This window comes from Dipodomys merriami, unplaced genomic scaffold (genome assembly GCF_024711535.1).
Source record: "Dipodomys merriami isolate MVZ:Mamm:240054 unplaced genomic scaffold, mDipMer1.0.p SCAF_55, whole genome shotgun sequence".
Lineage (NCBI taxonomy): Eukaryota > Metazoa > Chordata > Mammalia > Rodentia > Heteromyidae > Dipodomys > Dipodomys merriami.
Window position 1 is genome coordinate 6808860 of NW_027206124.1, and position 26959 is coordinate 6835818.

A 26959-nucleotide genomic window follows, 5' to 3' on the forward strand; every position below is an offset into this window, starting at 1 on the left:
ATCTTCAAGGGTGTCTGGGTTTTCCGGGATCCTAGGCAAGAGTCCAGGGCTGCCCAATTGCCCCACACTGGGCACACCATGGTTAAAAGGGGAGCCTGTCCCAGGCCTGGCCGGGCCAGTCCTCTTGGGGCCTCCATACTCAGGGGGTGCATTCAGTCTTTCCTACACCCTTGCCCCACCCGGTCAGTGGCCTTTCCACTCTGGGTCCAGCGTTCAGCCTTTCCCAGACTGGTTTGGGGTGGGGCCCGTTCCTAGTGGGCCCCACCTACAGCGCACCGTGCTCCCAGTCTGGAGGAGCCTTTCTCGGCAGGCCCTGCGTGGAACCCCGCCGGGGGCCCGACACTTGAGGGACCCCAGCTGGCCCTCAGGCCCCTCTCGCCCCCCCCCCCCCGCTGGCCCTCAGGCGCCATCACCCCCCTTCGGGACCCCAGCTGGCCCTCAGGAGCCCTTCCTCCCCCCCAGCTGGCCCTCAGGCGCCATCACCCCCCTTCGGGACCCCAGCTGGCCCTCAGGCCCCGTCACCCGCACCTCAGGACCACCCCGGCCGACCCGCAGGCAGAACCCCATCCCGGGGCCCCTCACTCTGAACCTCCCACTGCCCTTCCCGAAGCTGTCCTACCCGCGGCCCTGAACCCGGCCTCCTCCCTCCCCTCCCTCTCTCCCCCGCCTCCCGCGCCCTCCCCTCGGCCGGCCGGCGCGCGTCATGGCGGCGGCGGGCGGGGCGCGTCCTCACGCAGCGCGCGGGGCGGAGCGCCCGCCGCATTGTTTGCTTGGCGGAGGAGCGAGCAGCGCCCCGCCGGCGTCCGAGCAGCCCCGCGCCCGTGCCCGCCGCCCGGCCGGGCCCCGAGCCGGCGCCGCCGACCCCGCCCGAGCCGCGGCGCCCTGCGGGCCCGGAGCCGCCGGCCGAGCGCGCCTGGAGCCCGGCGGGGCCCGGCTGCGCGGCCGTTGGCGGAGGAGCCGCGGCGCCATTAGCGCCGCCCCGGCCGCGCCGGCTCCGCGCCCGCCCGCCCGCCCGCCGCCGGGCTCCCGCGGCCGCGGCGCCCCGAAGGTGAGGCGCCTCCGCCGCTCCCCTCCCGCTCCCGCTCCGGCGCCATGTTTGCGACGCCGGCGGCTCCGCATTGTCCGCGGGCGGGAGGCCGGGAGGCCCGAGAAGACCCGGAGGCCGGCGGGCGGGCGGGCGGGCGGGCGGCCGACGAGCCGGGGCGGGTGGGAGGCTGGGGGAGGGCGGGGAGGCCGGCGGGGCCCGGGCGGCTGAGGAGGCCGGGGCGTCGCGGGCCGCCGTGGCGGGGAGGCCGTGAGGCCGGGGCCGAGGTGCTGGGGCGGGCGGCGGGTCGGAGACGGAGACGGAGGCCGAGGCGGCCGGAGGCCTGGACGCGGCGAGGGCGGCGGGCCCGGCCGGCCGGGGCGGCCGCGGGGGCGGGAGGCCAGGGTCTCGCGTGGGCCCCGTCCCCGCCCGGCCCGCCGTGCGGAGCGGCCCGCATTATGTAACCGGTAGGCCCGCGCCGGCTTGCCAAGGCAGGAAGCCCGCTCGCGGGAGCCGAGGGCGCGCCGCCCGCCGCCCGGCCCGCCCGTCGCCCGTCGGCGGCGTTGGCAGGAAACGCCGAGGACGAGCGCGGCCTTCCCGGGCCTTTGTGAGCCGCGGCGGCGCCTCGCCCGCTCGCCCGCGCTCGGGAAGCGCAGCCGGCCCGGCCTGCGGCGGCGCGTCGCCGTTGGAGAACCAGGGGAGTGTTTGTCCTCGGGCTGCTCGCGCCCGCGGCCCAGGGCAGGTGGCCGGCCGGGTTAAATGGACTGTCGGAGGCCGAGCGGGAGCGGGCCGGCCGGCCCCGAGGCCGCCCGGCTGTTTGCCCACAGCGCCTTTCGGGATGTTCTCAGCCAGCGCTCTTGCAGAAGATCCGGCCGCCAGGGCGGCGGGAGCCCAGCCCAGGGGCCGCACAGCGCTGCCGAGTACCCCTTTCTCCTGCTCACAGCTGCGCTGCCAAATTACAGAGCTGCTCCCACCATTAAGTAGTAGGTTAAATTCTTGTAGAAAGGCGGCTAAAGGCGCCCACGGGGAAATGTGGGCTTGCAGGGCTGGCGATGGTTAGGGCTTCTTGGTTCCTTGCTGTAGAGGAGAGCATTACATGTTTGTCTTGCACTTGGGAGGAACCAGCTGTTGCTTCTGCTCCACCTCAGTAATGACCCGGGAACCTGTCCCTGGGTGCGAGCCCTGGCACTGCTTCCTCCCAGCAGGCCCTGGCTCCTCCGGGGGGCTGCGCCCCATTCATTTCAGAAGGGAGGGGAGGGAGGACTTGCTGCTTGAGCCCAGGTTGGCTGCGTTGGGGAATCCAGGGAGCGAGCTCTTGGAAGGCCCCTCAGATTCAGTTCACTTGGAATTTGGTTGGCTGTGGTGTCTTCCATGTTCCTCCCTCTATGGCGTGGCCACCAAAAGGTGGAGATAGGGATCATAAGCTCACTGGTTTTACTCACCTCTGAAAAGAACAGATTCTCATGAACCTCTGTATCCAGGTTTTCAGGCATCCAAACCAGCAACAGGGACTCATGGTGTGGGTCTGCAGCCAAATTAGTTTTGGGGTCATAGCCTTGTCCTTGTTCTGGAGCCAGAGTAGAGCATAGTACCTCCAGTTGTGCCAGGAGGCAAGCAGAGGTGCTCCTTGGCCTGTTGCAGATAGTTGAGTTTACTTGAAAAAGAGCAGGCAGTTGTGCCTTGGCCTGAGTGGAATGGGCAGGCCTAGGCAGCCGCAGGGCTCCCTTTGCTGTCAGTGTGTGGAAGATGTGTGTATGGACAGGCTGATGGCTCTGAACCTTGTGTGTGGAGGATATGGTTGTAGACGGGTTGTAGTCTGTGTCTTGTTTCCTTATGTTGTTGGGCCTTGAAGCTTCTGGTCCCCAGCAGGGAGACTGAAGACTGATAGCCTGGGGCTCCCAGGCAATCTCTCTTGGCAACAATTGGTATGAGAAAGGAAGTTTCAGGGGAGCGTTCCTTATGACCAGGTAGCCATTGAGTATGCCTGTGGTCATGGCGTCTGTGCCTTGTGGGGGACTTATCTGAGGGACAGCTTGCAGCCTAGAAAAGGCCAGTCCTTGCTCTGGGGGGCACACTGCTACCCTCCAGGTACTGGTTGGTGGCTCTGTAAAGGCAACTGGTGAGTGATGGGCGCCTCTGAGTGCTACTTTTGTATGCTGTTTCTCCACTTGCTGTCAGGCCGTGGAGCATCACTGGAGGCATGTTGGAATGTGGTGGTGAGTCCTGGGAAGAGTAGTTTGGAAGCTTCAGAAACATGTTGGTCATTTGATTTTGGGGTGTTGAGTTGATTGGGTAGCACTGCTCAGGTGTGTTTTCATGGTTTCCTCCAGTCTTTAGTCACCTGCATTACATTGTCTTTGCCTTTTCCTTTGTTGTAGGTAATCATTGCCAAATGAGGAGGAAAGGACGATGTCATCGAGGCTCCGCAGCGAGGCACCCTTCCTCCCCCTGTGTTAAGCACTCCCCCACGAGAGAGACGCTGACCTACGCTCAGGCTCAAAGGATGGTTGAGATAGAGATTGAAGGGCGCTTGCATCGCATCAGTATTTTTGATCCCTTGGAGATCATATTAGAAGATGACCTCACTGCTCAAGAAATGAGCGAATGCAACAGCAATAAAGAAAATAGTGAGAGGCCACCTGTTTGCTTAAGAACTAAGCGTCACAAAAACAACAGGGTCAAAAAGAAAAATGAAGTTCTCCCTAGCTCCCATGGCACACCAGCCTCTGCCAGTGCCCTTCCTGAGCCCAAGGTGCGGATCGTGGAGTACAGCCCTCCCTCTGCCCCCAGGAGGCCCCCTGTGTACTATAAGTTCATCGAGAAGTCGGCTGAGGAGCTAGACAAGGAGGTGGAGTACGACATGGATGAGGAGGACTACGCCTGGCTGGAGATCATCAACGAGAAGAGGAAGAGCGACTGCGTCTCTGCTGTGTCACAGAACATGTTTGAGTTCCTCATGGATCGCTTTGAGAAGGAGTCTTACTGCGAGAACCAGAAGCAGGGTGAGCAGCAGTCCCTGATTGATGAGGATGCTGTGTGCTGCATCTGCATGGACGGGGAGTGTCAGAACAGCAATGTGATCCTCTTCTGTGACATGTGCAACCTGGCTGTGCACCAGGAGTGCTATGGGGTACCCTACATACCTGAGGGTCAGTGGCTCTGCCGTCATTGCCTGCAGTCCCGGTCCCGTCCTGCTGACTGTGTGCTGTGCCCCAATAAGGGTGGTGCCTTCAAAAAGACAGACGATGACCGCTGGGGCCACGTGGTGTGTGCCCTGTGGATCCCAGAGGTCGGCTTTGCCAACACGGTGTTCATCGAGCCCATCGATGGTGTGAGGAACATCCCCCCAGCCCGGTGGAAACTGACGTGCTACCTCTGTAAGCAGAAGGGCGTGGGTGCTTGCATTCAGTGCCACAAAGCAAACTGCTACACGGCATTCCACGTGACCTGTGCCCAGAAGGCTGGTCTGTACATGAAGATGGAGCCTGTGAAGGAACTGACGGGCGGCAGCACCACCTTCTCTGTCAGAAAGACTGCATACTGTGATGTCCACACACCTCCAGGGTGTACCCGGAGGCCTCTGAATATTTATGGGGATGTTGAGATGAAAAATGGTGTCTGTAGAAAAGAGAGTTCAGTCAAAACAGTCAGGTCCACATCCAAGGTCAGGAAGAAAGCAAAGAAGGGCAAGAAAACAGTGGCAGAGCCCTGTGCGGTCCTGCCTACGGTGTGTGCTCCGTATATTCCCCCTCAGAGGTAAGCACATCGTAGCTTCGGCTGGAGAATGAGCCTGGAGTGAAGGACCTTGAGGGGCACATGAGTTTGAGCCTGCCAGGGAGCCCGGCCACATGGCCATCCTTCGTACTAGGATCACATCCCCTAGGATGTGGCTATATTTATTTGCCACCAGTATTTCTGGGGGAGGAGCACAGTCACTGTAAAAGACTTTGACTAGGGATGGTTTATAGTCCATAGGTCAGACAAGGACACTTCCGTCACCAGGTTGTTGGACCCGATAGTTGGAAAAGTGGAGCTGTGTGGTCAGTAAGGCAGCTCCTAAAGATAAGGATGGGAGTTGTGGTCAGGAGGGAGAGGTCACTCCCTGCTTTGTCAACTCCTTACTTTCCTGGTGGTTTCTTTAGTAGTGAAGACATTGCCAGGTCTCTAGGAGGGCTTTCTGAGCTCCAGCCCATGGTCTTGTCCCAGGTGGTGGAGGTTGGGCCTTCACCTGGCTCTTGTGTGACCTGCTCAGGAGCTGCTGCAGATACCCTTTGTTTGCCTTGGTCTCTAGCACTGGAGTTCAAACTTGGGGCGTTGAACTTGCTAGGCAAGCCCTCTGCTTTGTGTCTTCTTGATCTATTCCTTTTACCACTGACTTGCTTTTTTTCTGTTATCTTTGAAAGTACTCTTTGCATTAAGAATATGAGGTAAGTGACTGAATTTTCACACCAGAACTTGTGAGTGTGGAATAAATGATCCTTTCTAGGTGGGACTCCTCTTTAACCACTTGAAGAAGCCGCTCTTCTGTGTGGGGTGTGGGCTTTTACACAGTTCTCCCGGGTGAGAGGAGCCTGAGGGAAAGCAGAGGCAGGCAGACTCTTGCAGAGCAGGTAGCACTGCATGTGTGACGTGGACTTTGTTTCAGAAGGGCCCACACGTGAATAAAGTTACTCTTACTCTGCAAATGGGCAGACTCTGCACTTCTGTTAGTAAAGGGCAGGAATGGTCTCTGACATGTTCAACATTAGCCAATTATGATAATTTCCCGTGTATCTGTGGCTTGAAGTTACGCCCTTACCAGCAGGTTGTGATTATAAGATGGGGTTGGGTATTACAGTGTCAGAGGTTTATAAGTGGCTCACTAGCTAGGCTGGGAATAAAAACAGGTCTCACTTTAGGAGGCATGAGCCACCAGCACCACTTAGTGTTAGTTGCTGGGCGCTAGTGGCAGTTTGAAGCCAGCCCAAGCAGAAATGTGTATGTGACTCTTACCTCCAGGTAACCAGCAAAAAGCCAGAACTGTAGCTCAAATGGTAGAGTGCCATCCTTGAGCAAATCTAAGCAAGAGTGTGAACACCTGAGTTCAAGCCCCAGTAAGTGCCAGCAACAAAAAATATTTTTGTGTAATTTTATTTTGCTTTCTTTCCAAATGAAATCTTGTTTCCTTTCACAGAGCTGTATATACTCAAGGAGTCCGTGGATTCAGACAAAGGAAATAGCAAGGGCTCATAACCTCTCTCATGCAAAGGAGGAGGACTGAGGAGTCCTCACGTAGGGGTCAGCTTGACCTCATAGATGCTTCCACTGGGGTGATGTGGAGAGCTGCTGCTGAAGAGGCCTAGAAACAAATACCGTCTCACACAAGAAGTCTCAAGTGCTCCCTCACCTGTCCAGCGCCATGTGATTACCTGCTCTGGGTGAGAGCAGGGCGTGCTGGCTCCTGGGCTTTGCCCTGTGGTTTTTGGCGTTCAGGTGTTTGGGATGGGAGACTACTACCAGGTAGGATGGCCTATTGGAAGAGAGCATCACTAGGCAGAGAAAAAGGATACACTGGCTTGAGTGGCTGGCGCTGACAGAAGGAAAGGGAAGCTTGGGTCTAAGTATTTCAGAGAGAGTGCTGACTGCCTCAGCAGTGGTGGAAGGTGGTGGATGGCCCGTTTTCAGTTTTCATTTTTCCGTTTTTCCTTTACCTAATTTAGGAGCTGGTATTTCAGCTGTGAGGAGAGACAAAAGGCGTACCCCAGCAAGTGTTTTGTTCCATCCATCTTGCAGCCGCGGCTGTCCCTGGCCTCCAGGAGACCTGGTATTTCAGGCACCACTGCCCTCAGCTTGTTGACGGCATGGGGTTGGGCCTCTTTGCAGGGCGTGAGAGGCATGCCTTGGGCATGGTGCTGGATGTAGATGGCGGCGGCCGAGGCTTGCTATCTACTGCTCAAAGCCTGGTGTGCATCTGGTGTGGCCACTCTGGTGTTAGGGTGTCTTCTAACCCATGTACATGGGCAGCCCTCTTGGTGGGGCTGCTGTGTCCTGTTGCTTAGTCTTGTGTTCTCTGGCCTCTAGGCAGTTGAGACGTGACAATCCAGGCAGATTGGGAGCACACTGACAGGAGGACGTGGGCCATCCACACAGCTGTTGAGGAGATCTTAGGAAGAGGATCTCTAGGTCCCTTTTCTTTGTGGAACTGGCTCTTTTTTTTTTTTTTTTTTTTGCCAGTCCTGATTCTTGAACTCAGGGCCTAGGCTTTGTCCCTGAACCTCTCTATGCTCAAGGCTAGCACTCTGCCACTTGAGCCACAGTACCACTTCCAGCCTTTTCTGTTTTATGTAGTTCTGAGGAATCAAACCCAGGGCTTCAGGCATGCTAGGTAAGCACTCTACCATTGAGCACATTCCCAGCCCCTGGCTTTTCTTGTTTGAACTCAGGGTTTTGTGCTTGTTAAAAATTGGTGCTCTTGCTTGCTTTTTGTTGATGTTTTACACATGGAATATGTCCTAGTGCTGGTCTCTACTTGTGATCCTCCAGATTTCAGCTTCCTGAGTAGCTAGGATTTCAGGTATGAAATGTTTTCTAGTCCTTATTTTATTTTTTAGCATTGAGCATTTTTAAGTTATACAGATTGCTTTTCATTTGTCTAGGCCACACTCTGAAAATCAGATGTGGATACTCCCTGAGCCCCCCTGTGGAGTGGTATGTTCTGCCCTGATCATCTGTGAACATCCCAGCCTTCAGGCCTTTTCTTCTTTGAACTCAGGGCCTTGAACTTGGTAAATTGGTGCTCTGGCCTGCTTTTTGCTGGTTGGGTCAGCTGCAGAGGTTTCTAGAGCTACTGTGGAGCAGTTCTAGCACTCAGTCTTGCCCCTGGATTTCAACACAAAATATTTGTTACTTAACAAAAAGATGCATTTTGAGAAACACGCTGTTAGGTGGTTTTGTCCTCGTGTCACCATTGTGTGACACTGACAGATGTAGATATGTAAGTTGTGGCAAAGGATTTGGCTGGTAGTGTTTCACACTAGACTTTTTATAAAAAAATGGAAGTACAGGTTAGTAAATGGTTGACTGCTGTTTGTTAGAAGTGCTGTGCAGTGTGTGTCATGTATTTGCTGTACTTCTGTAGGACTTATTGCAATAGGTATGTTTATGTCAGCATCACAGACTCGCATTATGAGTCTAGGTTTTCAGGTCTAGGTTTTTTTTGGTCTAGGTTTTCAGCTCTGTTGTTGTCTTATGGGTTCACTTTATGTGTGGTAATTCAACATTGACTGAATAGTTATGTAGAGTGTACTATAAACTGGGGAAAGATGTAAGAAGGAATGACTAAAGACAAAAGAAATGCCTTTTTTTTTTTTTTTTCTAAGAAAAAGTTGCCTTTTGTATGTACTCTTGAGAGCAGGTCTTTCCTGCTGTCCTCTTGAGGGGATTCGCTTTTACCTGGTCTTCCATTTCATGCTGCTTCCTGGGAGAGGATGTGGGACCAGGGCCGGGGGAGGTCTGGAAGAGAAGGGATAGGAATGGGGCCTCCTGCATCCCTTGAATTGGGTACCTCATCAGATCTTCTTTGGTTCCAATTGTGGATGTCTCTTCCCTGGAGAGGAGTGGTGGCTGGTGAAGTGGCTGTAGTCTCCTTTGGTCTGGGCTTGGGCTCAGGTTCTCTCAGTCCCTTGGATAATTTCTGTACAATTTGCCCACTATAGATGCTTAAGCAGTGAGCGTGTTACTGGGTTAGTGAAGATGTGTTCCTCATAATGGTTCATTCACAGTGAGGCCGTGCTCATTGCTTGCAGGTCCCCTCAGTCCTGCTGCCAGGTATGGCCTGCGGTAGAACGTGAGGCCTGAGCAGCCACCTTGTGTGTAGAGTTATATTGGGGTTTTGAGTGTAAGTAGATTTTTTTTTTTGTCGGTCGTGGGGCTTGAACTCTGGGCTTGGGCGCTGTCCCTCAGCTCTTCAGCTCAAGGCCAGCGCTCTACCACTTGAGCTACAGCGCCACTTCCGAGTGTAAGTAGATTTTGGCGTGGGTTTTTGTGCTTTCTTCCCTTTCATGTCATTGATGGTTAATTTTATGATGTATTCCCCGATTTTGCTCTCCTCTTGTGCTAGTGATAGTACAGTATTTAAGAGATGCTGGCCACTGGCAGTGAGCCACACTCAGCCCTGTTGTTAATGCTTTGGGGACTGTGTTGCTTGATAGGGTGGGTGCATTAAATTATTTTTATTTACGATATTACCAACTTGCAGTAGAATGCAACCCTGTTGAACGTTGTTCAGATTGTGGGTTGAGAAGTTGACATTCACTTGACAGGACTCTGCTGAACGTGAGGGACAGGAATCCAGATGAGCTAGTTTATTTTGAGGCAAAGAACCAAAGAGTGTGAGAAGTCTGGATGCTCCAAGAGTAACCTCAGATGAACCTTTGCATTTATTGAGCTAAAAACCAGTGCTTTCAGGCCATCCATCCTCCTGCTCTACTCCCACCATCTGGGTGTGTGCTCCTCTGTCCCCCCTACCTCGTGTCTGGGTCTCTTCCCTGGTCATGCAGAGCATGTGTGCAGCAGAGGGGCACCCCAGAGAGGGGCTGACTTTCTACACTTCCATCATAGTTTGGCAATCTGTGGCAAGGTTTTTTCTTCTTCTTCCTACTGTGAGCAGGTTTACCGTTGCACGCAGTCTTGGTATTTCCTGTTCAGGTGTGACCTGACATGCTCTAGTCCACATGAGGTTCACTGGATGGATGGGCCTGATTCCAGAGTTGTGAGAGCCTTTCCCTGGCACACTAGGCACCTCTTCAGGTGTGTGAGGAAACACATGTTTGGCTTTAGTGTAATCTTTTTAAACTTGGAAGTAAGTTCAGATTTGTAATAATCTGGTGATTACTCATGGTCCACCTGGGGACATGTGGAGGCAGGCAGCCTCCACCTGCCCTTAATGGTGATGCTGGTGCCAGTGTCTCTGCTGAGTGACTTCTGGAGGTGTTTCTTCTTGGTGCCTAATCAGTGGCCTGGGGGAGACTTGAACATAAGGAGATACAGACTGAGGGTGTGTGTGTGTGTGTAGAGCTCAGCCATCAGGTGGATTTATGATAACATTGGGGTTGAATTAGGTGGGCTGTCACCTCAGTCACCTCTAAAGTCTTGCTTCCCGGCATGTACTTGATGAGTAGCCTGTTGGAGGTGTTGGTGGGATGCCCAGCTTACCGGCGCTGTCCTGATGATCACAGATCACCTGATCTTGGTCTTGCCGAGGCTCTAGCAGTTCATACACAGAGGTAAATTACAGTTTTTACTGTTTTAAATTTTTTTTTTTCTTGTAGGTCGTGGGGCTTGAACTCTGGGCCTGAGTGCTGTCCCTGAGCTCTTCAGCTCAAGGCTAGCACTCTACCACTTGAGCCACAGCACCACTTCTGGCTTTTTAGGTTTATGTGGTGCTGAGGAATCGAACCATGGCCTCAGGCATGCAAGGCAAGCACTCTATCACTGAGCCACCTTCCCAGCCCCTTCCTCCCTTTTTGTGAAATAATTAATCTTTTTTTTTTTTTTTCCAGTCCTAGTGCTTGACTCTGGGCCTGGGTGCTGTCCCTGAGCTTCTTTTGCTCAAGGCTAGTGCTCTACCACTTGAGCCACAGCCCCACTTTTGGCTTTTTCTGAGTAGTTTATTGGAGATTAGAGTTCACAGACTTTCCTGCCTGGGCAGGCTTCAAACCCAGATCCTCAGATCTCAGCCTCCTGAGTAGCTAGGATTATAAGTGTGAGCCAGTGGCACAGGCTGCCCTTGCTCTCTGTCTGCCCCTTCCTCCCTTTACCCCACCAAAATAAACACTTCAGTATTCTGGTATTTGTTTTGTTAAACTGTTCAACTATTGGGAATCTTTCCCAAACTATATCATGTAGGGCCAAATTATTTTGAGGCCTTAGGGGAAAAATAATTAAAAAAAAACAAACTTGGGGATGTCAAATTTATTAAAACCATCAATCAGTATATATAGCTAAGGAATTCATAGAGGTCCACACAGGATGAACCCAAATAAAATTACACTGAATGATGTGACAAATCAATGTGAATTTATCAAAATGGTGATGAAGATGAAATCTTAGAGCAACAGATGAAAAGGGGATTTTACATAGAGCGGTGAATGCATAGCTGCAGAGCCAACAAAGAAGGCAGCGTCGTGAAAAGAAAGCCAGAGGTGACACTTGTGAAACATTCAAGAATCCTGTCTTTAAATGGGCTAGTTGACTTGAACATGAGCTGTGCTCTTTCAAAAGATTGAGACAATACCTTGAGGAAAGGGAAGGGTGTCTTCTAGAATCTCTCTGTCCACAAATGGCTGTTGGAGCATCACAAAACATTCTTCCCAAGTCTGTGTAGATGTGTAAGTAATGTTCTTTAATGGTGTTTTCTATTTTTCATCACTTGGCTTAAGATGTTCTTAAATGAGACTAGTATACTCTGCATTACCCGTGTAATATTGAGTACCGGGAGCCACTTTTGGGACCCTGACGTCCCTTGCCCTTTCTTCCTGTGCTGCTCTTTGCAGCAGTACTCGTTGCAGAGCAGGACAGGTGATTCTGCATATGTGCATCCACACTGGAATATGTTTGTGTCTCTAAACCTTTGCACAGTCCTCTTCCTCTGCTTTCATATCTCAGTGCTCCTGGATCACCTATGACGGCAGCTGGAGAACTCCGCATGAAGGAGGCTGTTTCTTGGTGATGGGTGAGGTGCGGGTGGGGGTGCGGGGGACCGTGGGGCACAAGTCTCTGCAGAAGCTGTCGAGGTGGGTTTGGAGGTGGGCCATCAGCTGATGCTGACCACCTGGTGCTGTCACCCTTGCTGCCTGCCTGGGTGAGGTTTGCGTGTGTGTTGTGTGTGCCCTGGGCTGGGGCCTGCTCTGCCTCCACATAGAAGGCTGTATACACCTTCTGTCCTCTTGGCTTAGCCTTTAATCTCTTGTTTTTAGTGATATCTATAAAAAAATTATTTTTCAGCTTGGATTTTTGTTTTTCTAGCATGATGATAATATGAATTCAGGGTCTCATGCTTGCTTGGCTTGCTTTCTCGGCTGTTGCTAAATCTATCACTGAGCCACCTATCTAGCCTGGCCTTTTGCTAGTTATTTTAGAGATTGAGTTTCTTGGTCTTTTCTGTCTGGGCAGGCTTCAAATTGCAGTCCTCTGGTGCTCAGCCTCCTGAATAGCTAGGATCTGTAATCCAGGTGGCCTGAGCAACCGGCACCCGGCTTCAACTTGGAAATCATTACCTGTGTGTGTGTGTGTGGGGGGAGGGGTATATGTATGTGTATGAGTATACTGGTATTGGGGCTTGAACTCAAGGCCTCATGCTTTCACGTGGCTTTTTCTGCTCGAGGCTGACATTCTGCCACTTGAGCCAAACTTCCACTTCCTCAGCTTAGAAATCTTTTAACCCTTTCTACAATTCTTGTTCAGATATGCCTGTGTCTGGCCAGCCATTCAGTTGTTTGGAAGCATGATCCTTTGAGTGCATATGGGATTCTTGAAAATCATAGCTGGATTTATAATGTTGATGAAGTGAGTAGTCTCATGTGAGGCACACTTTTGGATCTGGCTTAAAAAAACCTCCCTCATCCTAGTCCAGAAAACTTTCCCTTTGTCCACTAGGTGTCCTTGGGGTCCTGGGGTTGGTTGTTCAAGATGATATGAGGGGGCTGGGAAGGTGGCTCCGTGGTAGAGCACTTGCCTTGCATGCATGAAGCCCTGGGTTTGCTTCCTCAGCACCACATAAGCAGAAAAAGCCAGAAGTGGGGCTGTGGTTCAAGTGATAGAGCACTAGTCTTGAGCTGAAGAGCTGAGGGACAGCGCCCAGGCCCAGAGTTGGCCCCACGACCAACAATAACAAAAAAAATTACATGAGGGGATCTGGTTTTGTTTCTCTCCCATGCACTGAGTGGGAGTTGTCGGTAGGGCCTGACCAAGACTTATAGAGGCCCAGGGCTGCCGCTGGCCCAGCTGTAGGTGAGGCGGGCAGACTGCTTTGCTGCTCAGAGTTGTCCTGGTTGCATACCCTCAGCTCTTCAGTGTGGAGTGGGTCCTGTGACAACTGAGTTGGCATAGGAACACCAGTGTGGCCTATCTCACTGCTTACATTGGGCTTCCTTAACGTCACAGAAAAGGTCTAGTTTTCTCCTGGGAAAATTCATTATGTTCAGTTCCAGAAGACTTGTTTTATTAATCATGCCCCGGTACAGGGGCTTGAACTCAGGCCTAGACACTGTCTCTTAGCTTTTTCACTCAGCTGTACTTTCAACTTTTTTTTTTTTTTTTTTTTTTGGTAGTTAATTGGAGATGAGAGTCTCAAGGATTTTCCTTCCCTGGGTAGTGGCGATCCACAGATCTCAGCCTCTTGCAGCTAGGATTACAGATGTGAACCACGAGTGCCTGGCAAATATGGTGTTTTTAAAAGTGAGCATTTTGTAGCTATTCGTATAGGGGCAGGTCCTTGTTTTCAGAACACTGCATCATCTTGGGTTATCTTTGTGGAATGTGACCATCTGGGTGGCCGTGTCTGAGCTTCAGCATTTCTTTCCTTTGCCAGCTGAGCAGGTTGCTTCCCAGTGCATGCTAACCCTAAAATGTTCTTTGAATTAAGGAAGTTCTTTTTTATTTGTGCTTAGCGATCAGAAGTAGTAGTAGTTGTGTTTTTGTTTAGTGTTGAGACAGAATCTTGCTGTGTAGTTTTTAGGCTGGTCCCCGTCCTACTGCCGCAGCCTCCTGAGTGTTGGCATTCCAGGTATGTGCCATGCTGCATGGCCTTAGAGCTGGTTTTCTTGGGGGTGATGGTACTCGAGCTTGAACATAGGGCCCGTGTTCTGTCTCTTAGTTTTTTCACTGAAGTCTGTCAGTCTACCACTTGAGCTACAGCTTTATGTGTGGTATTTTACTAGTTAATTGGAGATAAAAAGTTTCATGGACTTTTCCTATCCAGGCTAACTTTGAACAAAGATCCTCAGATTCTCAGCCTCCTCAATCACTAGGATTTATAGGTGTGAGCCCACCAGCAGTAGGCTGAGAATTAGTTTTTAATAATAACTTTAAGTTTTAAGGTTTTTTTTTATTTTTCTCCCTGTGCTGAGATAGAACCCAGGAGCTTCTCCACTGGACTGCATTCAAGCCCCCCCCCCCCCTTTTTTAAAACAAATTCTTTATTGTGATTAAGTGATTACATAATTTCACAAATTACATAGTATTGTGGGATAGGGATGCCTAGTTAAAGTCACAATTACATTCTAACTTCCATGGGGCAAATTGTCTATCGTGGTCTATAAAGTTTGTAAGTTCTATGGGTTTTGACAAGTTATTTCTTCCACATTGGGTGATATGTACATTTCTTTCCTTTTGCATAGTGCTAGCTGTTCCTTCTTTCCCACTCGTTCCCTCCCTCCTGTCGCTGCCATTGAGTTGCTTAGTTCGTTTTGATCAATGTCCAGTGCAGCTGATGGGTCCCACTGTTGTATGTTTTTCCCTGATTCCCTCTAGTTCTATGACCTCCTAGTTTCCCTCTGGTGTGCACATATATACCATATATGTGATTAGCAGCGTGGGGTTATTTAGTAGTGATTCGACCAGATGAGTGGAGGTCCTTTGTTTCTCAAGTCTGGTGTGCACATATATACCATATATGTTATCAGCAGCATGGGGTTATTAGGTAGTGATTGGATCAGATGAGTGGAGGACCTTGGTTTCTCAAGTCTTGTTAACTTTGTCATTTCACCTTATGTTTTGGATTTAATACCCACTTATCAGGGAGACCATGTGCCATTTATCTCTTTGCTCTTGGCAAGCCCATTGTTTGGAATGACTTTTAAAAGACTTCAAATTGTCAATACTATAGATTTTAGTGTTTTAAGAACTGGTAACGTCAATGTTACCAAGTAATGTGTGGATTATTTGTGTAAATTATGACCTGAAGTATTCCCCGTGTGAGAGCACTCAACACTCCAGGCTAGGCAGCCCCTTCAGTCTCTGCTCCATGGGAAAGGGGGCATAAAGTTTTATCTATTACAGTGTATGATCTTGTGGGTTTTAGTACATGCACAGTGTTGTACATTTATTACCATATCCAATTTTAGAACTTTTTCAGCACTCCAGAAAAACCCTATGCTGTTCAGCCTCTCTACCTCTGGCATCACTGTTTGCTTTCATGGAAATGGAACCCTACTTTTGCCTTTAAATCTGGCTTTCTCCCACTTTGTGTAATTTTTCCAAAGTATACCCATATTTTAGCATGGATTAATACTTCATTTCTTTTTTTTTTTTTTTTTTGGGTCCGGTCATGGGGCCTGAACTCTGGGCCTGGGCACTGTCCCTCAGCTCTTCAGCTCAAGGCTAGCACTCTACCCCTTGAGCCACAGTGCCACTTCCGGCTTTTTTTTTTTTTTTGCTTATGTGGTGCTGAGGAATTGAACCCAGGGCCTCAGGTATGCAAGGCAAATGCTCTACCACTGAGCCACCTTCCCAGCCCCCCTTCATTTCTTTTTATTGCTGAATAGATTGTTATATGGATGGGCCACATTTTAAAAATATCTGCACATTTATTGGACATTTGTGTTCCTGCTTTATTTTCACAAATAGTGCTGCTGTGAACTACCTAACAAGTGTTAGGTAGACATAGGTTTTCATTTCTTCTGAGTATATCCCTACAAGTGGAATTGCTGGGTTACATGATAATTCTGTTTTCATATGTTGAGGATCTGCCACACTTTTCTCCACAACAGCTGCACCCTTTTGCATCCTCATGCTATTACTGTCTTTTTGATAGCCATCTGATAATGTGAAATGTAACTCATCATGGTTTTGATTTGTAGTTCTCTGATGGCTAAAAACGACATGTCTCTTGTGCTTGTGAATTTTCTTTGGGGAGATTGTGTGTGTGTGTGTGTGTGCGCGCGCGCGCGCGCGCGCACGCACGCACATGAATACTGGGGCTTGAACCTCAAGGCCTGGGCTCTGTCCTTTAGCTTTTTTGTTCAGGGGTATGCTGTGCTTCTTGATCCACAGCTCCCTTTCTGGCTTTTTGCTGGTTAGTTGGAAATAAGAATCTCAGATGGGGTTGGGAAAGGTGACTCAGTGGTAGAGTGCTTGCCTTGCATGCATTAGGCCCTGGTTTTGATTCCTTAGCACCACATAAGCAGAAAAAGCCAGAAGTGGCGCTGTGGCTCAAGTGGTAGAGCACTAGCCTTGAGCTGAAGAGCTGAGGGATAGTACCCAGGCCCAGAGTTCAGGCCCTATGACTGACAAAAAAAAAAGAATCTCACAGACTATCCTGTCTAGGCTGGCTTTCAGTTGAGATCCTCAAATCTCTGCCACTTGTTAGATAGGATTCCTGAGTGTGTGTCACTGGTGCCCAGCTCTTCAGAGAAATACTTAAAATCCTTTTTCTTTTTTGGGCTGGGGGAGCGTCATCTGACTTATGTTTAATATAGTATTTTGGATATTAGATCCCCTATCAGATACATGATTTTCTTCCATTCTGTGAATTGCCTTTGCATTTTATTTATGCTGTCCTTTGAAACATGAAACATTTTAATTTTAGTGCTTACAGATGGTCTTTCTTTTGGTCTGAGATCGGGACTCAAAGTCACTTTCTGATGCTTTCATTCATTGCCTAGAACTCAACCACCTGAGCATGCCTCCAGTCCCAGTTGATCTTTTTCTCTCTGGTTATTGCCATATCTAAGTCTAAATTCAGACTTATGGTAGGAGTTTTCAAATGCTTTGAACCTGCAGCAACATTGTCTAGTGCTTGTGTCCTGGGATATGGCCTTTGGGGCCCTGGGCCTGCCAAGACTTGTCCTTAAGCCAGTGGCCCTGGAGATGCACTCCCAGCGTTGTGCTGTAACGGAGTGGCTGTTGGACACATTTGATGTTAGAAATAACTTGGGATGTTGGAGTGTCATGTAGGAACAATGGCACCAGCTTGAGAGGAACTTGGCAAGGCAAGCCTTACTTCTACAGAAGGGTGTGCTGTCAGCCAAAAAACGTGGTAAGCAAACCCACAGAGCAGACAGGCTGCTCCCTTTTTATCCCTACCCAGCAGGCCCCGCCCCTCTGCTTCCATTGGCTGAGCTTAGGTTAAAAGGATGTGGCTTAATAAACAAGATGCAACTAAAATTCAAGGAAGGAGCTTCTTACAGGATGTCTTGAAGTGCTCAGGAAAAGGATGTATATAGCGAAGGGTGCTGGGACGGTGGCATGCCTTGGGCAGCTGTGGCCGCACAGCCTTCTGGAGCTCCATATCTCCTCAGTAATGGATGTTGTAAGATTTCTTTTTTTCTTTTTGTTTTGTCGGTCGTGGGACTTGAACAATGGTCTTGGACACTGTCCTTGCGCTCTTCAGCTCAAGGCAAGCGCTCTACTGCTTGACCAAAGAGCTACTTCCAGTTTTCTAGTGGTTTATTGGAGCTAAGAGTCTCATGGACTTTCTTGCCTGGGCTGGCTCTGAACCAAGATCCTCAGATCTCAGCCTCCTGAGTAGCTAGGATTACAGGCGTGAGCCATCGGCACCAGGCGGATGTTGTGCCAGAACAAGGAAAGGGGAGGAGCCACACAAAAGCTGCTACTAGCAAACAAACCTCTATTCAGACATGCAAACACTAGGCATACAAAAGCACTGCAAAGCACTCCCTCTGACAGCATACTGCACCTACGGAGTTGCTGTATACAGTCCCACTCATACCATTTCACCAGGGAATGACCCAGGTGTCTGGCTCAGTCAGCCTTCCTTGGAGAGACAGTACTGCCAGCACAGAAACAGACCAGACTAGGAAAGGCAGGAAAAGTAGTGAGGAGGGCCAACTTGGTGGGGGCCAAAATGGTACCTTGCTGTGGTCTGAATTTTCTTGTCTTGACCACAAAGAGGCTGCACAGCTTTACCATGTTACTGGCCCTCCTCACTACTTTTCCTGCCTTTCCTAGTCTGGTCTGTTTCTGTGCTGGCAGTACTGTCTCTCCAAGGAAGGCTGGCTGAGCCAGACACCTGGGTCATTCCCTGGTGAAATGGTGTGAGTGGGACTGTACACAGCAACTCTGTAGGTGGAGTGTGCTGCCAGAGGGAGTGCTTGGCAGTGCTTTTGTATGCCTAGTGTTTGCTTGTCTGAATAGCCCAGAGGTTTGTTTGCTAGTGGCAGCTTTTGTGTGGCTCCTCCCCTTCCCTTGTTCTGGCCTTTCTGTGCACAGGCAGCTTCCCACCTTGCTTCAGCACCCAGCCACTCAGCTAATAGCAAGTGCTCAGCAGCCCAGACTGTTGGAAGTGTTGCTCACACTCAGGTCTTTAGCTCTTGGGAGTGTGGATACCATTCATTCTGCCACTAAGAATCTGTGACACCACTTAGAGTGGTTTCTATAGGGGTCCTGCCAGTCCCTGTGCTTTCCTGTTCAGTGCCTGTCTAAGGGGGGGGGGGGATCTGTTATAGATGTGTGGGTGTTGGTGGCTTGTGTTCTTTTTTAGGAACTTTCTGTCTCTTGTCAAGTTTCTGGATAGATCTTCTGAAGTTGGACTTACATGAACTTGGAGATGATACGTATAATATATCTATATTTTTGTCTTGCTTTGGGTTAGTGGAGCTCCTTTCTGGTGTCTTAATGTTGAGGGGTGGCACATCTGACCCATGAACTGTCGCCGTCCTCCTCTTCACTGAGGTAGCTAGCAGAGTCTTGGCAGTTCTCACAGGAGTGCTCCATGCTGCCCTGAAGAGTGTGTCCCAGCTCTTCCTCATCTTGTCCTTGGGAGAGGATGGATGTGCATGCTTTTCTGTGCCTTTCTATGGGCTGACCTTCCGGTGTCAACTTCCTGGGTCTCAGGGCAGGCAGGACTCCTAGTGTTGGGCCTTGTCACGTTAGCACTTACGCAGACTTGCTGCCTTCCTTTTGTTTCCAGATCAGATGCCCCTGTTGAGAAGACGTGGTGTGTTGGCTGCAGTGCACTATGGCCTTGTTGAGGACTGTCTGAGTGTCTCTGTCCATTAGTCTAGACTCACTGATCTGATTCCTCTTCTGTTCCCCCCCTCCCATTTAGCCCCAGGCCTCAACCACTTGAACTGTTCCCATAACCGTTTTGCTTGTACTTTTTTCTTTTTCTTTTCTCTCTCTCTCTATTTTTTTTTTAAGGTACTAGAGTTTGAACTCTATCATACTTACCAGGCAGGCTCTCTTACCGCTTGAGCTATGCCTCCAAGCCTGTCTTTGTATTTGAGATAGGTTCTCACCACTCCCTTTGCATGTGCTGACCTTTAACCTGCCGTCCTCCTGCCTCTGTCTTCTGTATAGCTTGAATTATAGGCTTGTGGCCTCATGCTTGGCCTCTAAGTCTCTTCTGAATTAATCTTGATGCTAGTGTGGAATTCAGTTTCTAAAACAATTACTGTATGGATGTGGTTACAATCCCCTCTCCCCCACAGTCAGTTTTGGTAAGCCATTTCAGATTTTCTTTGCATCTTAAGTTTTCAGATTTAGTTGCGTAAATTGAGCTTTTTTGCTGGTCTTGGGGCTTGAACTCAAGGACTGGGTGCTGTACCTGAGCTTCTTTGTGCTCAAGGCTAGCGCTCTACCACTTGAGCCCAGCCCCATTTTTGGCTTTTTCTGAGTAGTTTATTGGAGATTAGAGTTCACAGACTTTCCTGCCTGGGCAGGCTTCAAACCACAGTCCTTAGATCTCATCCTTTTGAGTAGCTAAGATTACAGGTGTGAGCCAAAGGGAACTGGCTATAATAGGTAATAGGTTTTTGTTTTTGTTTTTGTTTTTAAGGTTCCTGACTGGGCTGTGGGGGTATGGTGCACAGGTTATAGAGTGCTTGCCTAGTGAGTGTGTGTGAGGCCTTGAGTTCAAATCCTTGGACTACAAAAAGTGTAGGTGTTACTTTTGTTTGTTCGTTTTTCTTTGCTGTGGTGCGGGGGATGGAACCCACCACCTTGTGAGTGCAAGACAAGAAGTCTGACGCTGGGCCTTCTCCACTCTTCTTGTTTGTTTTTAGGTATGCCAGTCACTTACTCTCCCACCGCCTTTCCCTGCCTGCCTCTGCTTTCCTTCCGCCTTCCGCCTTCCGCCCTACTCACCAGGGCATTTCTGTGACCTGTTTTCTTTGTAGATTCTACTTTTACATGTTAGTAATCTAGAAGTGTGTGTTTTCTTTACCAGTGTAAACCATTTTTGAACTGCAGGGTCAGGCTATATTACCTCCAGAGTAGCTGGGACTACAGGCTTCTGTCTTGGTATTGACATTTGAATTTTTGTGGTGCCAAGGATGGAACCCAGGGCCTCCTGTGCTAGACAAACTACCACTGAGTACACTCCCAGCCCAGCCCCAGTACTAGCACCAGCTTGCACCTGGGCAGCGCTGCCCTTGCAGTGCATCCTCTAATGCGATGGTGGTACATTGGTTCATGCCCTGGAGTCCTCCTCCCTCTTGACAGATTCCAGGACAGGGGTGCTAGTGCTCTGACCTTCCTCATTTTCACAGGCTCTTCACCCAGCATTGGGCCGTGGTCTCTAACCTCCTGGGCCCCTTGCTGGTTAGGAACGCTTGCTCACCACAGGTGCCTTTCTGATGGCTCAGGCCATCCTGGGGAGCTCTGGTTTCTCTATAATTTATTTTTTATTTTGTTGGTCATGGGGTTGAACTCTGGACTCTGCAGCTCAAGGCTACTACTCTACCACTTGAGCCACAGCACCACTTCCAGTTTTCTGGTGGTTACTTGGAGATAAGAGTCTCATGGATTTTCCTGCCTGGGTTGGCTTTCAACCTCGATCTTCAGATCTCAGCCTCCTGAATAACTAGGATTACAGGCGTGCGCCACCCACACCCGGCCACTTGTGACATTTTTTTGTCTGCTATTCTAGGGCTTGAACTCTGGGCCTTGTGCTCTTTGCTCAGCTTTCTTGATCACTTTTCTTTCTCAGTGCTGGTGATCTACCACTTGAGCCATGCCTCCAGTCCAGCATTTTACTGGCTGGTTTGAATAGAGAAGTGCAGCCTTTTCTGCTTAGGCCTGCTTTGACTCTGCATCCCAAGTAGCCAGGATTACAGGTGTGAACTACCAGCACCTGATTGAGAATTTTAATCATGAGTCACATGAGTAGTGTAGCAACTTCTCTTTTTTTGGTTTTGTTTTGGTTTTGTGCTGGTCCTAGGGCTTGAATTCAAGGCCTGAGTACTGTTCCTGAATGCTCAAGGCTAGTACTCTACCACTTGAGCCACAGTGAAGCTGTGGCTTTTTGGTGGTTAATTGTAGATAAGAATCTCATGGACTTTCTTGCCTAGGCTGGCTTTGAACCACAATACTCAGCTCTCAGCCTCTTGAGTAGCTAGGATTACAGCCAATGATGTTCTAAGAAGACAAGTTACCATTTCTGTGGGTGGGTATTATTATTCAGAGTGAGATGATTCATACTTAGTTCTTCTGTGTTTATTGAATGATTGACAGTGCTGATACTGGGATTTGAACTCAAAGCCTGGCACTCTTGAGAGTTTTGATCAAATCTGGCACTTCTACCATTGGAGCGACACACCTTCTTGCCAGTTAGTTAGGGATAAGAATCTCTCAGATTTGTTTGTCCAGGGCTAGCTCCAAATCATAATCCTCAGGTCTCGGCCTCCTGAGTAGCTAGGATTATAGGCGTGAGCCACTGGCACCTGGCCCTGGCTTTATTTTTTAAAAAGAATTTTGAGGCAGGATCTTACTGTGTAGCCCAGGCTGGCCTGGAACTTGAGATCCTTCCAATCTTCCTGTCTCTGCCTTCTGCATGCTTTGTAGATTCAGAGATTTGTGTGGGTTGTGGTTCAAGCCCAGACGTCACCTGCCTGCAGTCCACCTTCCCTCCTCCACCTGAGGGTCTTTGCTTACATGTTGTAGATAGTATTTCATGGGCTGGGTGCCGAGCCACTGTGAGTGTGCAGAGGCCCCAAAAGTCCTGGTGACCCAAATGGTGTATATGTGCCATCACGGTACCTCCTCCTGCTGGCAGGAATGACAGCTGGAAATAGAGCTGGACAGCAGAGGTGGGGTATCTATTTGCTGTTTTTGTTCTCAAGTTATTCTGTAAAATCTGATATTTATTGTTTTTAAAAAAAATGTGAACTTGGGGCTGGGGAGGTGGCTCAGTGGTAGAATGCTTGCCTTGCATGCATGAGGCCCTAGATTCAATTCCTCAGCACCACATAAGCAGAAAAAGCTGGAAGTGGTGCTGTGGCTCAAGTGATAGAGCGCTAGCCTTGAGCTGAGGAGCTGAGGGACAGCGCCCAGGCCCAGAGTTCAGGCCCCACGACTGACCAAAAAAAAGTGAACTTGAAATTCCTTAATGTCTACCTGTAAGTCTGATATGTGATGCCTTTTTGAGTGTTGTGCTGCTGAAGCTTTGGCTCCTGATTGAATTCATGTTGCTTTTCAGCGTCCACTAAGACAGTTTGAACTGTTTTTGTTTCAGAAGGAAGAATTATAAGTTGGGTAGGAAAGCCCCTTGGCCAGTATTTGTTTTTGTGTATTTTTGTCTTTTGTGTTACTAGTTTAAACTCAGGACCTTATGCTTGGGAGGCAGGCAGTCTGCCACTGCTGTAGTTTTTGATGTGGTCTTACGTTTTTCCTGGCTCTGGCCTTGGAATGGTCCTCTTGCCTGGCCTGCTGGGGGCAGATGTGTCACACCACTTCCTGCCTTGTTAGGTGGGGTTCTCATTAACTTTAATTTTGGGGGGGGGCTGGTACTATGGCTTGAACTCAAGAGTCTCAAGCATGCTTAGAGAGTTGGTTTGCTTGGCTAGCACTCTGCCACTTGAGCTAACCTCCAGCCTAGCTTTTTGCTTCAAAGTGGAGTCTTGTGGACTTTTCTGCCAGCTGGCTTCTGAACATTGATCCTCCATATCTCTGTTTCCTGAATAGCTAGGATTATAGATGTAAGCCACCAGCACATAACATCACTTTTTGTTTGGGTTGGTCTTGAACTTTGATTCTCTCTATTTCTGACTGCCAAACAGCTAGCATTAGAGTCTGGGATTACAGATAGGACCCGCTGTGCTGGTTCTAGCCAGTCTTTCAAAGCCTTCCATCATATGTTTTTACTACTTTGTATTTGATGAAGTTTCTCAAAATATTGGAGAGGTCTGCTGTCATTTATTGAGAACAGGTTATGTTTCAGATCTGGCCTGCCAGCTGTGCCCCAAAACGTAATGTTTCCTTTCTTCAAGGGGCTCACAGACACCATCTGTGAGAACAAGCTGTCACCTCAGGGTGGAACTACTTGCTGTCCCTGCTGACGTTGGCCAGCCCCAGCCTAGCCTGTGTGTAGGATACTACATGAAGCATAATTTGAAGCTCAGCTTTGTTTCTTTGTATTTATATATGTTTTTAATTTTCATTTTTGCCAGTCCTGGGGCTTGAATTCAGGGCCTGGGCACTGTCCCTGCTTCTTTTTAAAATATTTTTTTGGTCAGTTGTGGGTCTTGAACTCCGGGCCTGGGCGCTGTCCCTGTGCTCTTCAGCTCAAGGTGAGCGCTCTCCTGCTTGAGCCACAGTGCCACTTCTGGTTTTCTAGTGTTTTTTTTTTTTTTTTTTAATTTTAATTTTTAGATGTTTAATTTGACAAATATTTTTGTGGATGAAAATCTTCAACTAGTTGGAGATGGTGAACTTTTATGTTCATACCATGAGGGATGGTAGAAATGGTGCCTTCTGTGGCTCACAGAGAAAACAAGTGTGAACACAACTGGTCTTATTGAAAGTTTCCTTGTTGCCTTTCATTGTACTTTTCTAAAGCTAAACTTTGAGTTTTTCCATGTTTTAGATTAAATAGGATTGCGAATCAGGTGGCCATTCAGCGGAAGAAGCAGTTTGTGGAGCGAGTGCACAGCTACTGGCTACTCAAAAGGCTGTCTAGGAATGGCGCCCCCCTGCTGCGGCGGCTCCAGTCCAGCCTGCAGTCCCAGAGGAGCTCGCAGCAGGTACGTGCCCGCGCCCCACCTGCCTCACAGGGTCTCCTGCCTTCTAGCATGGCCCTGGCCGCAGCCCCAGAGGAACGGCACCCAGGTCAGGCTGGGTGTGGCGTTGAATGTTGAAACGTGGAGTGTGTAGGCCTGGAGTGTCTTGTGGGCTGTGTCGCTCTTCTTCACTCACTTTGCACACACACACAGCAGCCCACCTGGGCCCAGAGCTCTGGCCATCTCTGGGAAGTCCACAGCATGTTGGGCACAGAGACATTCAGGGCAGAAATGACAGAACAGAGGCCTGGGCCTGGCAGCAGGCCTGTTAGCAGCCTTGGAGGTCTGTTGCATGAGGAAGAACTCACAGAGTGTCTTGCTTTGAAGCTAGTTTATTCTTGACCACAGCAAGGAGTGGAGTCGAGGGGTGAGAACCTCAGAGAGGGAACCTAAGTATCATCCTTAAAGGAATAAACCTAAGCAAGCTCTAGTGGTTTATGGAGCCATCTGGTGTTGTAAGACAGTTCTGAGAGGATTCGTTTTGAAAGTACAGGAGCGTCTTCTGTGAGATGTCACCAAACAAACTGCTCACCACTTGTTAAGGAAGGGACCAGCTCATGGGGCGGTTGGTATTTCAGTGGGCCCTTCTTTGAGTTGAGAGGTCAAAGGCCTTGGCAGAACCTTGGATTGTCATGTTTATAGCAGTCCCAAGCATGGAATAGAATTGTTTGATCTGTGGTGAAACTTTGGTTTCAAACTTTGAAACTGTGATTCTGTAGAGTCTTCATGTTCCCCATGCTGTGTGTGGTGTCTTGCTGTAGCGCGAGCTGGAGCTCTGTGTTCTGTGAGCCACCCTGTGGAGTGTGTGCTGGCAGCTTCTCCCTCCGGCAGTGCTCTCAGATGAGCAGTGCTGCTGGGCCCTGTGTGGCTGTGTACTGTTCTTGTAGGAGCTGGAAGCTTCTGGATCTGTATGGTTCCGACCTGGATTGTGGAGTCCTTGTCTCTGTAGGAGCTCCTGTGTACATTGCCCCTCCTCTTTTGCATTCTTTGGGCCAACTGGGGTGCTGTCTGTAGGCCCTGTGCCTTCCTGGAGCCCACCTCTCACATTATCTGAGTTGAGGCTTAAATGTCTCTTGTGGGGTTGTTCAGTGAGTGAGCCATGTTTTCGACTGCATCACATTGTGTGATGCTTCTGTCTGTCTATCCACACACCAGAGGAGGTGGCCTTGATGCAAGAGAGGCCTTAGGGCTTTGAATCAGGAAACAAAGAAGCCCATGGCAAAGATAGCCACCGGCTTTGGTCTTTGCTTCTGTGATGGTGGAGACATGGGGAAAAGGGGGTTGTGGTGGGGGGAAGTGAAAGATCCAGAGCTTGGGTTTTATTTTGGTTTGTAGATGATGGACCAGAGAGAGAGACTGGCAGTCTCTATAGGAATGGAATGCTGACAGAGCTGTGGGGGAACATCCAGCTGTGGGCCTCATCTCCCCTCAAATACACAAGGACTCAAACCAACTTAGGGAGCCCTGTGGTCTGTGGTGTCTGAGCCTAGGGTAGGTCTGGGCAAGATACTGCTAAGTGGGGAAGACGGTTGGTTCCTCATCCCACAAGAACTGTGAGCAGAGGCTGCCAGGCAGCCTCCATGCAGCCTGGCATGCCGCCTGCTTCCTGCCGTTGTTTATGTTGGGTTCGGTAGCACTGTGCTTCTGTTCCGGTGAAGAGTGGAACAGGGTTGCCCCAGGTGGTGGGGTGAGTTCAGGGTCTATACTACCCATCCTGAGAAGAAGGAAAGGCGAGGCTCTGTGGATGACGCGCACCTAGTCTCTGAGGGGTCGGGGTGCCTCCACATTCTTCCTGCTAAGCCCCAAGTGTCATGTTGAGCTGGGCGTCGGGATGGCAGAGCCCACGTACTTCCTGTGTCACGTAGCGCCATGTCCTTCCTGTGTCACGTTGAGCTGTGCATCTGGATGGTAGAGCCATGTGCTTCCTGTGTCCTGTTGAGCTGTGAGTTAGGGGTGGCAGAGCCATGTGCTTCCATGCTCCTTTGACTTTGGTGAACTCTCCATTCCGAGCTCCCAGAGGTCAAAATGGGGCCCTGTATGTAATGCCTTCAGCCTCATGACTCATGTCCCCTCATCTTTGTACCTCCATGTGGCCTCTAGTGAGGCCAGGGCCCTGGTCCCAGACAGCCAAGACAGACCTAAGGAAACTGTGTACCAGCATGCTGGGCTCTTGGAGTCTCATACTGTGTGGACATCTGAGGTTCACAGCAGGAAAATCCTCTGTGTTTGACTGATGGGAAGTGCCCATTAATTTTCTCAGAGAGAAAACGATGAAGAGATGAAAGCTGCCAAAGAGAAGCTGAAGTACTGGCAGCGGTTACGCCATGACCTTGAGCGTGCACGGCTACTGATTGAGCTGCTGCGAAAACGGGAGAAACTCAAGCGTGAGCAGGTGAGGCCTCTGACTTTGCCCCATCTGCTGTATCTGAAGCATCCTGGGACCATCTAGGACTCTGCTGACCTTATGGGATGCAGTTAGAGATGCCCTAGAGTGACACTTGTCTGCTGGTTCAGAGTAGCACCTGCTGTGACACACTCTGTACTGCCATCCCTGCCTGCTTCCCAGAGTGGCCCCACCCCTAGTTGGTGTTTCAGTGATGCCCCTGGATTCAGGAACCTTAATGTAGGCAGCATGGTCTCTGCCTTGAAAGGGGGGCAGGTGCTTGTAGTAGCTGGAGTCACAGGGTGGGACCTGTACACACATGGCTGCCTGGCAGTGGTGGTTGAAGTGCGGCTTCTGTGGCTGGGAGGTGTGTGAGGCCAGGTCCTGTAGAGGTGGATGGATGTGCACTCTTGTTGCCAGGTGAAGGTGGAGCAGATGGCCGTGGAGCTGCGGCTGACCCCGCTCACCGTGCTGCTTCGCTCAGTCCTGGAACGGCTGCAGGAGAAGGACCCTGCCAAGATCTTTGCCCAGCCCGTGAGTCTGAAGGAGGTGCGTGCC

General features: G+C 50.1%; 1 protein-coding gene across 4 annotated transcripts in view; it reads left to right on the forward strand.

Annotated features, from left to right (window-relative positions):
• The first annotated feature begins 975 nt into the window (after window positions 1-975).
• Window positions 976-26959, forward strand: part of Brd1 (bromodomain containing 1) — a 51668-nt gene continuing 25684 nt past the window's right edge. For all 4 annotated transcript variants that reach the window (XR_011367505.1, XM_069999810.1, XM_069999811.1 and 1 more), the window contains exons 1-5: window positions 976-1048; window positions 3403-4780; window positions 23826-23982; window positions 26279-26410; window positions 26822-26950. Coding sequence is in view for 3 of the 4 variants with exons in the window: in XM_069999810.1 (XP_069855911.1) it covers window positions 3417-4780; window positions 23826-23982; window positions 26279-26410; window positions 26822-26950 (1782 nt within the window). In the remaining variant the exon portion in view is untranslated. The remainder of the gene's footprint in view (window positions 1049-3402; window positions 4781-23825; window positions 23983-26278; window positions 26411-26821; window positions 26951-26959) is intronic.